We start from the raw sequence: 12,460 nt of genomic DNA, 5'->3' as shown, positions 1-12,460 counted from the left end.
TCAGACTGGGCCGAAGGTTCACCTTCCAACAAGACAATGACCCTAAGCACACAGCTAAAATAACAAAGGAGTGGCTTCGGAACAACTCTGTGACCATTCTTGACTGGCCCAGCCAGAGCCCTGACCTAAACCCAATTGAGCATCTCTGGAGAGACCTGAAAATGGCTGTCCACCAACGTTCACCATCCAACCTGACAGAACTTGAGAGGATCTGCAAGGAAGACTGGCAGAGGATCCACAAATCCAGGTGTGAAAAACTTGTTGCATCACTCCCAAGAAGACTCATGGCTGTACTAGCTCAAAAGGGTGCTCCTACTCAATACTGAGCAAAGGGTCTGAATACTTATGACCATGTGATATTTCAGTTTTTCTTTTTTAATAAATTTGCAAAAATTTCTACATTTCTGTTTTTTTCTGTCAAGATGGGTTGCTGAGTGTACATTAATGAGAAATAAAAAGAACGTTTTTGATTTTAGCAAATGGCTGCAATGAAACAAAGAGTGAAAAATTTAAAAGGGGTCTGAATACTTTCCATACCCACTGTACATTCCCGTTTATGTCTGGGTTTGGCTTTGACCCACAAAGGGCCAGTTACAGTAAGTTGCAGGAAACAAAAGTTGCATTAAAACAAAAAAACACAGCTCAGGGCTTCTTTCCAAAGCCACTGTGCTGAGTTAGATCTTCTGCAGCAAACACAGACGGGGGATTTCCCTGGTATTTGTGAGTCCGATCATAGACACAGCATTTTTTTCATTGAGCCATAAAACTGTAGCATCAAAGATAATTTCCTCGCTTACGCTGAAACATCTCCGCCTTTTATGGCGGTGCAAATTACAAAAGGTTGTCTGAGCAAGTACATCGAGCTTGGTACAATGAGCGTGTGTAATGTGATGGTCCTCGGCTGACCCTGAAGCCTTTACAATTTTCTGTAAGCAGTAAAAGATAAGAGAGTGTGACAGGAGATAAGGAACACACTTTGAAACTAGAATGGCACTCAGTTGAGCGCATACCTCTGCCAAGGCCAATTGATTTTCTTCCACCAGATCCGGATTATCATCTGGCTCTGCAACAAACTGTAGAGACTCAGATCTCAACGCCATAAATATGTCTGGGTTTTTTTTTTTTTTTTGACATTATTATTTTACATTATGATTCAAAGACTATTTCCTGATAAACTGACAAAACAGTGAGAAAAAATGCCCCATCTTGCATTGTTAAGGAAATTGATAAAAGAAATTCCTGGATTCGCCTCTTTAACCGGATCTGCACCAAAATGTAACCGGTTCTTCCCTGGTCCACGCCCCATCCCTCCACCAAGTTTGGTGCAAATCGGTTCAGTATTTTTGGTGTAATCCTGCTGGCAAATAAACAAACCAACACACAAACAGATAAACCCATAATTAGCTCCTTGGCAGAGGTAATTATGTGCCCACTGTTCCTGCTTTTCATTTCAGGGCTGAGACGATCAATATAAAATCAACTATTACCTCAGGTTACACTGAGATACAATAAAAGCTTCCATAAAAACAAAGATAAAGTAGATTTGTTAATCCTGAAACAGGGTGGAGTTTTTTTTTTTTTTTTTTTCCCGCTCACCAAGTATCAACATACAGTAATAAGTAATAATTTCAGTGTTGCAAAATACAAGCGCGGAATATGACTGTAACTGAGATGGAGTTAACTTCCTTACAGTTTGATGAGGTTAAGTTAATAAACTAAAGCTTTAACTGGTAATTGTAATGAATGGAGGAGCTGTTTACTCTGGTATGTGACTGTACCACATCCCCCGTGATTTGAAGCATGTGACAGGAGAAACTGCTCTATCTGTCCTTCCTCATAATTCCTCAGAATTTCCCGGCTGGGAAACTGCGTGATTGTGTTGCATCCTTCAGAGATTAAGGTCCTGATTCTTCCCAATGGATGTAGAGTGATTTGTCAAACTAGAAAACTGATTTTTATCTGCTTTTATAGTTTATGATCTAAGAAACAATTCAATATTAATACCATCTTATTGTTGATTACTACAAACATATTCTAATATATTGATTTAATAAAATGTATTTTAATGACAAGCATTTACATTATATGACCAAAAGTATGGACACCTGAAAATTACACGTATGTGTGATTGTTGAACATCTCATTCCAACACAGTGGCCATTAATATGCCACTATAACATCCTCCACTCCTCTCTGGGATTTTTTCCCCCATTCCCCCACAACAGCATCAGTGACATCCAGCACTGATGTCAGGTGTAAGGCCTGGCTCAAGGCCTGGCTCACGGTTGGCATTTCAGTTCATCCCAAAGATGCTGGATAGGGTCACGGTCAGGGAAGTTCTTTATGGACCTGTCTATGTGCACAACAGCACTGCCATGTTCAAACACACTTTAAAAGGGTCTTTCTCCAACTGTTGCCACAAAGGTCCAAGCCTATTATTGCCTTAAATACAAAAAAGGTATGTGTAGCATTAAGAGTTCACTTAATTGCAGCAAAGGAGCCCAACACAACCATGAAAAACAACCGCAGGGCAAACGTACATAAAAGACAGGGGTGTCCACATACTTTTGGCCATACAATCTACCATCTCGCAATATTAGCGATCTACCTGTTGACACGATTCACAGGCAGAACTCATTTTGTAACTTTGCTTTGTGCAATTTTGGACTTGTGTAAATTGCAGAGTTAAATGTGGGAGGAAATTATGCAAAACAATTACAGTATCATGAGAAAGATGAGATAAGATGATATGATGATGACAGATTCTCGCTTCAGGCTCCAACAAGTCTCGATGCCCAAACTTTTGTTTCCTTTTCGGAAACAGGGGCTTGACCCAGGAACTGCACTTCACACTAATTTCCCGCAGTGGCAGACCCTTCCCAGTTATCTTAAACACTGGTGAAGACAACGCCCTTGGGTTTAAGAATGATAAGTTTAATATTAAGTCTCTGAACCGTGATGAGTTGAAACAAAAAGGCATCTGGTTTGTTCTTCACGTGGTGGGCAATTTTAGAACTGCAGCCAACACTACTATCAGAAAGTACTTGTGACAAGATATCAAAGGAATCTAAAGCAGCTATCTTGAGTTGTTCATCACCCGAAGCCAAAGAAGTATATTTTTAGATTCTAAAGTAAACATAGCCTTGCAAATGAATTGTTAATAGGTGTTTCAGTTTAGATTTATATATGTTTTACCTTTGGGTTTTGGACTGTTAGAAGACAAGAGTCTGTGGGAATTTATAGCAGGCATTTTTCTGGCATTTTCTGGCATTGTGTAGATAAGACAATGAAAAAATTATCCATACAGAAATTTTAATGTTCCTTATTTTTTCTAGCATATTCTGGTGAACTTTTGTTGAATTCTGCGTCTTTTGAAGTGCAGGTGAAATGTGGAGTGCGAATGTGGATGTTTGTCTACATTGTGATGACCTCGGTTCTCTTTCCCCATCTCTCTGGGTCTTAGCTGGGTGTGCATGTGCTTCTCTTCTGCTCTGCTGCACTGGACTTCAAGTTGAGCTCTGTCTGTTCTGATTGTATATATTAACTTGGGATCTCAATGGGAAAGTGAGGGTAAAAAACAGGACAGAGATCATTAATGTTGTTAGTTAACACCTGTGCCTCAGCAACTGTCTGCTGTGAAAAATGTCAACAATCAGCTCTTGCTCCATGTAGCACACAGGTGTTGCACACAGAGTTATTGTAACCTGTGATATCACCTGTCCATTCATGCTCTTCTTGATAAACCTCTGAACTCTGAGTGTCCTAAGATGCGTGTCGGGTTTCAGCTTTGGTAAAATGACAGCCACTGTTACACAACATGAAGAACATCTTGTACAACCTCTGAGTGAGTTTCCCTGAAGGTGAGTTGCTGTCTGTTACACTTGCAGCCTCAGGAGGTGCATTTCTTTGCTAACTCTGACGATAACTAGTTAAACGTAGCTGTAAACATCCTAACTACACACAAATAAGCTCCAACCCGGTGACTAAAAGTGCTAAACTTTCAAGGATAGGCGTGTCGTTCATTTTGAGTCAAAACACGACGGTGAAAAAGACGTGTGTCCGATAATGGACGTATTAGCATATTTAGCTCTGTAGGGTGCAGACATTGCAGCAAAACACGGGTTTGACCCTCGTGTGTGTGTTTCCGTGGGTGAACCGTGTCTCTTACCCTCCTCTTCTGTCCCGGACACGGAACAGCCGGTCAGATATTCGGGTAAAAACCCCGGTGATGGCCGGTGAGTACACGGAGTACACCAGCCTCCTCCAGGACATGGGAGCCGCCATTGGTGCAGCACTGTGACTTTGAATCAACTTTATTGACACACCAGAGTTCACGGACAGTAGTGGTCGTGGTATATGGAAGTATTTCAGAACACACAAGTCCAAATGTTAGGTACTTGTACTTCACTTTTCATGCCAATTTATACTTCTACTTCACTACATTTCAGAAGGAAATTTTGCACATTTCACTCCACTACATTTATATAACAGCTTTAGCGACTACTGCTGCTCCGAAGTACTACTGTACATAAATACAAGTACAAATTAAAGTACTTTACTTTAGTATTTCCATTTTATATTCATTTGGGAGGTTTAGTTACTATTAACTTTACAAATTAAGATTTTTACATACAAAACATAAAATGAGCTTATGAAGTATGATGCTTTGTTGTAAATTAAACTACCCGGAGAATATACACGTAGAGCTGAAACTATCAGTCAATTAATCAGTTAGTCAGGAAATTAACTGATAACTATTTTCAAAAATCATTTTAGTACATTTTCCTGGAAAAATGCCAAACATTTCATACTTCTATCTTTTCAAATGTTAACATTTGCTGCTTTTCCTTTGAATTATTTAAATAATTTTTTATATATTTTTAATTTTTCAAGGTTATACCCTTTATTGGACAAAACAATCATAGTGAAACTGCCACTTTGGGCTTTGGGATAAATTTTGTGATTCTTTTACAAACCAATCAATCAATGGATTTAGAAAAGTATCAGGAGATGAATCCATAATGAAAAATAAATAATGAAAAATAAAATTAGCTGCATCTCAACCGAGTACAACAGTAAAATCCTGCTTTAACATTAATGCATCTAATTAGTATAGCAGTAACATGGGAGTATGTTTCTGCATGAAGTACTTTTACTTCTTCAAGTATATTTTCCTGTTTATACTTCATATTCATTCACTTTAATAAAGTATTATCACACCGTGGTATCAGAACTTTTATTTATTTAATTAATTAATTATTTTTACCCACAGCAACAAATAAATAACTCAGAAAAATAATATAATAGTGGTTTTCTTTACCATTTTAGTTTTAGGGGATGACCTCTAGTGGTCAACCTGCAAACTACCTTATAACCAGTTATGTGCTCAGGTAATCTCAGTTAAATATACCCTAAAATAACAATATGTGTGCACATCTCTTCAGATGCACACACAGCACAGAGTGATTGTCAGCCCTGCCTTTTTTCTGTTTCATTACACTTGCTTGATCTTTGCTCTCCATGTTACCTGTCTGAGGTGTGACCTCAGCTGTCACTGCAGGTATTCAGTCATGTGGGACATATCATGTAGTGTATGTTTTAATGAGTTTTCTCCAGCTAACAGGTGACATTATGTAGCTCTCCTCCGCACGTGAGGATCGTAAAACTGCTCGAACCAGTTGATTGTCATTATTATACTCTAATGATACATCTGCTTGGCTGGTTTAGTAGCAAGGGAATAGGATTAATTACCGCTATAAATGTTGTTATTGTAGTTTTTATAGTAGTTATTGTTATTTTATTTCTTTCTAAATAACAGAATATAACGGCAAGAGCCCTGTTATCTTTGTTTACTAGTGTGGTGCACTCCTCTTTGATAGTGCAGGAAGGTTTTTTGCTTTTGCATATATCAACAGTGGTGTAAAATTACTCATAAAAAGTAAAACTCTGACATATTTGTATTTTATTCTGCCAGTGTATACTTCTACTCCACTACATTCAGAGGGGAATATATACTTTTTACTCCACTACATTTCATTATTTGACAGCTACAGTTACTTGAAAGATTTTAAAAGCCTGTAATGGGCATATAAAATGCAAAGTGTTGCATACAGTAGACTAAACTACCTGACAGTAAGTACTTAATGAATGATTTTATTTGCCTCACTGCGGTCTTGAAATGTTTTAATCCTGGTTCAGCTATGTAAAGCTCTTTGCAGCTTTGATTTGTTGTATAAATAAAGTTTATTAGTCATTAATATAAATAATAATAACATCACCCCAGTAAATATCTGAATACCTAATAATAGCTCAACCAGTTAAAACATTAAAATGCTGCTTACACATAAATGTACCAGTAATAATAATAATAATAATAATAATACCACCATACAAAATATGATGCTATAACAGTGGCAGAGGCCATTCTGCAATAATGACTACTTTTGATACCCTCAGTGCATTTTGCAGATAATACACCGCACTTTTTCTTGTAACAGAGCATTTCAGGTCGGGCTTATTGGTAGAGCAGCCCAGCAGGTTGTTGCTCAAGAGCACTTACAGTAAGTCAGATGTTTCCTGACACGCCATGAGGACCTGAGGGACCTTATATTTAAACATTAGTCGGGTTGCAGCAGGTCAGATGTTCATCATCTGTCATGTTGACGAGAAAAGGCATGAAAAAAAAATGAAATGGCTCGTGTCAATGGTTCATGTTAATCCTCATTTGGCAAAAACATATGTTCTGTGTTGCACTATACGTGACTGGAGATGTAATTGCTCACTCATTCATGGTTGAATTAAATTATTGTTATGGTCAGATAGGCCAAATCATATTATTTACCTGTGTTATTTAGCATTTAAGTTATTATTCTTAGACCTCATTTCAGCACCAAGCACTGTTAAAAAAGATGAAATGTGTGTATTAGATGTGACACAAGCTCATACTTAGTGGGATTTGCATGAGCTTTGTGCTGACAGTAGATTTCAGCTTTCATTGGGAGACCAAGTAGCCTATTCTTGGAGGGGCAGATTTGGCCCATGGCTTCTATTTGCTAACCACTGCTCTTTGTGTTATATGGAGGTCTTTATGCTGCACACACACACACACACACACACACACACACACACGCACACGCACACACACACACACACACACACATCATAATTTCACTGAATATGATTTTATATTGCGCCATATGCCGAGCTTTTAACTTTTTCACCTTGTCGAGAAGGGAACCCACCAGTACCAGGAAACAGCCCGGCAAAAGATCACGCTGATTATTTATTGGCAATCTGCCAAGAAAAAGCGCGAGCACGTGTTCTTGTTCTTTGCGTGCGCCCGCGAGCATGCGCGAGCGTGCGTGTGTTTACTGGAAGAACCTCTGAACGGAGGAGGAGGAGCCTTACGGCTTACTCACTGGAAACAACCTCCAGTAACCTTCCTCCACACACGGACAGGACTCCTCCGGCAACATATCGCCGCTACCACATTCCTCTGCTCAGGAACGAAACCCACACACTTTTTGGATACTTTTTTTTGGATTTTAATGCCTGAGTTAATAATTAATCTAGCACTACTCTCGGGTAGTTTGCATATATTTTCCTTTGGCGACGAGCGGCTGCGGTGCGGGGCTGAACATATCCGCAAGGTAAGTTAAAAGACAGTGAAAAGACATTTAAAGCGGGATGTTATACATCACTGGAGTGGGGGAAATGACAGAGCAAAAGGGGGCTACAGTGCAGACTGAAGCACAGCAGTTGTTATTTATCTCCTTGGGCTCCTGATGCAGTGCAGCCGACGGGACTGGAAGTGTAATTTGGGGGTTTTGCAACATTAGGAATAGTAGACCGACTTCCATCCCAGCGGCTCTGTGGCGGTTCTGAATCATTATGATCATTATGGCGCCTCTTGCTTCATCCGCTACCCCTCTGTCCCGCTCTGTCCGGTGAAGCCGACTTTAATTACCCAAGCCTACAAGGGGATCAGAGCAAACCAGACCAGACGGGACACCTTTTTAGTCACAGTGAAACCAGAGAATGGGGCCTCTGTGGCGCGGCCAGCCGGGAATAAGGCGTAATTTAGTGAAAGAGGGGGAGTAGAAAGCGCGCCGGACTCTTTCACAGTGACCCCGTTTCTGAAATCCCTTGTTGCGGTGCGCCCGATCGAAGACAATTGAAAGCAATCAGGATCCAGTTGCTGTCTGGCTGCTCGGTGCAGCAGCAGCTGCTGCAGCGCGAGTTAGCGAGGATTCATTTAAACTAAATATAACCTGCCTGCTGCTGCCCACTCCTGCTTTATGCATTTGTCATAGTCGCCATAACTGCATTTTATGCTGGTAAACCGAGAGCTTCAGTGTGGATGAATAAGTGTGAGTTTCAAAGGAGCCTGTGTCACTTAAGTGTTGCCAGCTTTTGCATGCGTGCATCAGCCTGTATACTGAGGGAAATGCCTCATCTGTGCTCTCTCTCCAGCTGTGTTTAGGTGCTCTCTCCCAGCCCCTCTCTGGATGCATCAGACTCCTCTGCCCCGGGGCCCTGGACCCGGTGTGTGACCCCGCCACCTTCACCCCATTCACCCTCTTTTTCCTCTCTCTCTGCTCCAAACTCCCTTCCACCTGCCTGCCTCAACGCTCCTGTTCTGGGCCCCCTGCCTCTCGACCAGCAGGCAGAGGCAGGGGGCCATGGCGCCATGGTAACCTACGGCGGACGCAACGCCTTCGCCATGAGCAGCGTGCCCCCTCCGGAGGGCAGGGTTCAGGGGTCCAACTTTACCCCACATCACTACAAGCCCTTCAGTTCGCACGCACACTACCAACAGGTCAGTCTCACCTGAGTTTTCAGAGAAACAGCTGTGTCAATTGTTCAGGTCTAAAGCTTCAACCTTGCTGATGACACATAATGATGGAGGTTTCTCTCTGCCTATTTCAGGTGATGCGTGCATTGCGTAAGCTCCAGGAGAGTGGGTTTTACTGGGGGGCTGTGGGAGGTCGGGAGGCCAGCTCCCTGCTGCGCTCTGAACCGCCTGGCACCTTCCTGATCCGAGACTCCTCGGACCACCACCACTTCTTCACCCTGTCTGTCCAGACGGCTCGAGGAACCAAGAACCTGCGAATTCACAGTGAGGGAGGCGGCTTCTTCTTACAGCCAGACCCCCAAAGCTCCCAAGAGCCCCCACAGTTTGATTGCGTGCTGAAACTCATAGCGCACTACATGGGGAAAGGGCCAGAGGCTGGAAGGAGCAGAGAAGGGGCGTGCGGGGGCAACTCAAGAGGGGCAGAAATGAAAGGGCGCAACGTTTATCTGATCCACACCGGTGGAGAGAGGATCCCCCTGGAGTTGCGGCGACCCCTCTCAACCTCTCTCTCATCCTTGCAGCACATGTGCAGGAGGACCTTGAACAACCAAGGCCTGGGGGGGTCGGAGAGAGCAGAGCAGCTCCCGCACACACTTAGAGACTTCCTGGAGGAGTACGACGCTCCCATATGACTGACAGGGACTGCACAGGTCCCACTACATGGACCAGCTGCCTGGAGGACAGCACAGACCAGGTCTCAGTGCATACGTGAATATGTGCGCCATCAGAGACTGACCTGAGTTAGCCTTAGATGCCAATGTGAGGTCTGTTTTTTTCATAGTGGCCAGAATCAGCTGATCCCAGATCTGTTGCAACACTGACTGACACCACCGATGAGGAGTGCGATTTAGGTAACCAATGTTTACCTCATCTGTCCTGCCTTTCAAAAAAAAAAAAAAAAAAAAAAAAACTGACCACTAATGTGAGTGGCAGATGAAGCCAGAGGTCAAAGGTCAGTGTTTATTATGACTGACTCAGACGCAGAGCAAAGCCTCGTAGAAGATTAACCTGATTGGTCGATATTAACGATGACAGTGACGGCATGATCAATACACCACCGGTGATCCCTGTAAGGTTTAATTTCCTTAGGAAGAAACCTCTCCTCTGTCAGTCTGACATTTACAACACTTTGGATCACTGGACAGAGAGAAAGGCGACAAAGAACAGAGAGGCTTAGAGGGGGTGAGGGAAGGACAAGTTACAGAGAAAAGGCAAAGTCCAAACAAGGGGCCCAAAGCAGAGAACTTAGTATTTGTTTGTCTGAGTGTGTGTGTGTGTGTGTGTGTGTGTGTGTGTGTGTTGTGGTGGCGCACACATTTCCATTGCTGCTTCCCGCAAGTGTTGCCTCATTGAGGGGAGTGGGGCGGTCATGCACGCTAGCTCCACACACACACACACACATACATACACACATGCACACACACACATGTACACACACACATACACACACACACATACACATACACACACATGCACACACACACATACATACACACACACATGCACACACACACATACATACACACACACATGCACACACACACATGCACACACACATACACACACATACACACACATGCACACACACACATATATGCACACATACACACATGCACACACAAACACACATGCACACACACACATACATACACACACTCACACACACACACACATGCACACACACACTCACACACACACACACACAGGTACAGGCCCACATGTAGGTTTCGTTAGCGTGGGAACAAAAGGAGAAGAAGCATCACAAAGCATCTTCTCCCTCTCCTCCTGTTTGTTTCTCGTTTCTCCTCCATTACCCATTCCCTGCACCCCTTCGTTTTTTTTTTTAGTTACGGGAGTTGCATGCGTGCTTTGACAGTGACAGAAAACAGACTGCTGTTGCCGAGACAAAAGCCTGTTACTGAGACAAAAGCCTTGGCACGGGACCAAACAAAACATCAGAACTTATTTTTATCCAGACTGGCTGGAAAAATGTCAGCGACACTGTAAAGCTCCTTGGGGAATGACAATGATGATGGTGATCCTAGAGATTGCGGGGGGTGGGGTGGGCTGGAGAGGGTGAGAAGAGGGATTGAACGAAGGAGAAAGAAGAGCGGGAAATGGGATTAGGAAAGGGAAATTGAAGAGGACAGAGAAATGGGGAGGGGGGCAAGGGTGGGGGAGAAGGGGGAGGAGACATACTGGTATACAGCTAAACAAAAACATTGACTGGATTGATGTCCCAGACTTAGAGGAAATGATACAGCTCAACAGGACGCTGCTCCTGCAAATATAAACCCCAGGTTTGCCAGGACGCCCCATTGTGAAAAAGAAAGTTTTGGCTGAGTCTTAATTCTGTTATTTTTAGATGCTCACAGTAATTTCTTCTTTACATTATCATCTCGATCTTATTTCTTTTTGTGAAAACGTGTTGGTGTGTTTTGAGTGTGTGTCTGCTCTCTCTCTCTCTCTCTCTCTCTCTCTCTCTCTCTCTCTCTCTCTCTCCCTTCTTGGATTTCAAGAAGGAGATAAAGTGAGGCAATGGAATGTTTCGTGGACGGTTTAACCCCTTTAACTTCAGAAAAGTTTCTCACCCCGTCTACCTTCCATCGTTACCTCTGAAGCAGGAGCAGGCAGTTGGGTTTTGTCTGTCTGAATGTCAAGGGAACACAGGACTCCCCTGAAGTGATTCTTAACATAAGCCTTTTGTATAACACAGTATAAGACTCAGATTTGATCAAAATGTTTGTGTTTTTTTCTGTGTTTGACCAGTGCTCATACTTACCTGTGATCCATATTGGAGTGATAGCCTTTTCACATCATAAAAAAAAGTTTTGTGTGATCTCATGTGGCCACTTGAGACAACAGCGCTGAAGTATACTGAAGTGTAGCGATACACTTTTTTTTCTTTTCTTTTTTTTGGTCAAATCTCGGTCTTATCTTCTCCCATCAACACCAAGTTTGTACATGTGTTGCACCAGTGGACCACACGTGTATGTGAATCATTTGTCTTTTATAAAGACTCTGTCGCAAAAGGCTGGCCACTAGTCTGGCAGAATACAAGCTGTACTATCTGAAATGACAAAGCATTACAAAAAAAAAATAAATGAAAAGGAACGTTGCACATATTTATATTTCTAAAATATTTCAATAATTTATATTAAAGAGCACTATTTTTACAAAAGTCAATGCATTTGCCCTGTGTGTTACTTCACTGCTTCTTCCCCCGCTGCTCTGCTCTCCTTCTCTTTTTTCTCTCTTACTTCAGAGTCAATATTGACTGGAAAAACTCGAACTTACCGTAATGTATTGTATGGCAGTCTGTATTCCAGCAATGCCTGGCCTCAACAGCATTATTTATTGACAAATGGGATTTCCTAGTTAAACAAAGCAGTGTTTATTCAGTCAGCAGGCCTTTAAAGAGCCGCACCACTAGGCTACGAGCAGCAAGAGGAGGACACGCATTCATCACAGGGTTAAAATGACTGCAATCATCATTTCATGTTTTCTCTGCTAGAGCATTCTGGGTAAATTCCATAGGCATCAGAATACATATATGAGTGGGCGTGGGCGAGATTTTGTCAGACTTGCCTAGCAGATGTACACAAC

The 12,460-nt window shown here is 42.4% G+C and overlaps 2 protein-coding genes across 2 annotated transcripts in view; one reads left to right on the top strand and one right to left on the bottom strand.

Annotated features, from left to right (window-relative positions):
• The window catches only part of pgs1 (phosphatidylglycerophosphate synthase 1), a 26,799-nt gene extending 22,497 nt beyond the window's left edge, over window positions 1-4,302 (bottom strand). Inside the window, exon 1 of the mRNA XM_023431284.2 lies at window positions 4,169-4,302. Within this exon, the coding sequence (XP_023287052.1) occupies window positions 4,169-4,284 (116 nt within the window). The 5' untranslated portion in view covers window positions 4,285-4,302. The remainder of the gene's footprint in view (window positions 1-4,168) is intronic.
• Window positions 4,303-7,431: 3,129 nt separating this feature from the next.
• socs3b (suppressor of cytokine signaling 3b) lies at window positions 7,432-12,040 on the top strand. The gene is made up of 3 exons (XM_023431279.2): window positions 7,432-7,649; window positions 8,473-8,818; window positions 8,929-12,040. The coding sequence occupies exons 2-3, from the start codon at window positions 8,690-8,692 to the stop codon at window positions 9,484-9,486; spliced, it is 687 nt and encodes a 228-aa protein (XP_023287047.1). The 5' UTR covers window positions 7,432-7,649; window positions 8,473-8,689; the 3' UTR covers window positions 9,487-12,040.
• Window positions 12,041-12,460: the final 420 nt, after the last annotated feature.

This window comes from Seriola lalandi, unplaced genomic scaffold (assembly GCF_002814215.2).
Source record: "Seriola lalandi dorsalis isolate HSWRI2012SDOR001 ecotype SW California unplaced genomic scaffold, Sedor1 jcf7180002054920, whole genome shotgun sequence".
In the NCBI taxonomy this organism is placed as follows: Eukaryota; Metazoa; Chordata; class Actinopteri; order Carangiformes; family Carangidae; genus Seriola; species Seriola lalandi.
This window is presented reverse-complemented; position numbering and strand designations above follow the sequence as displayed.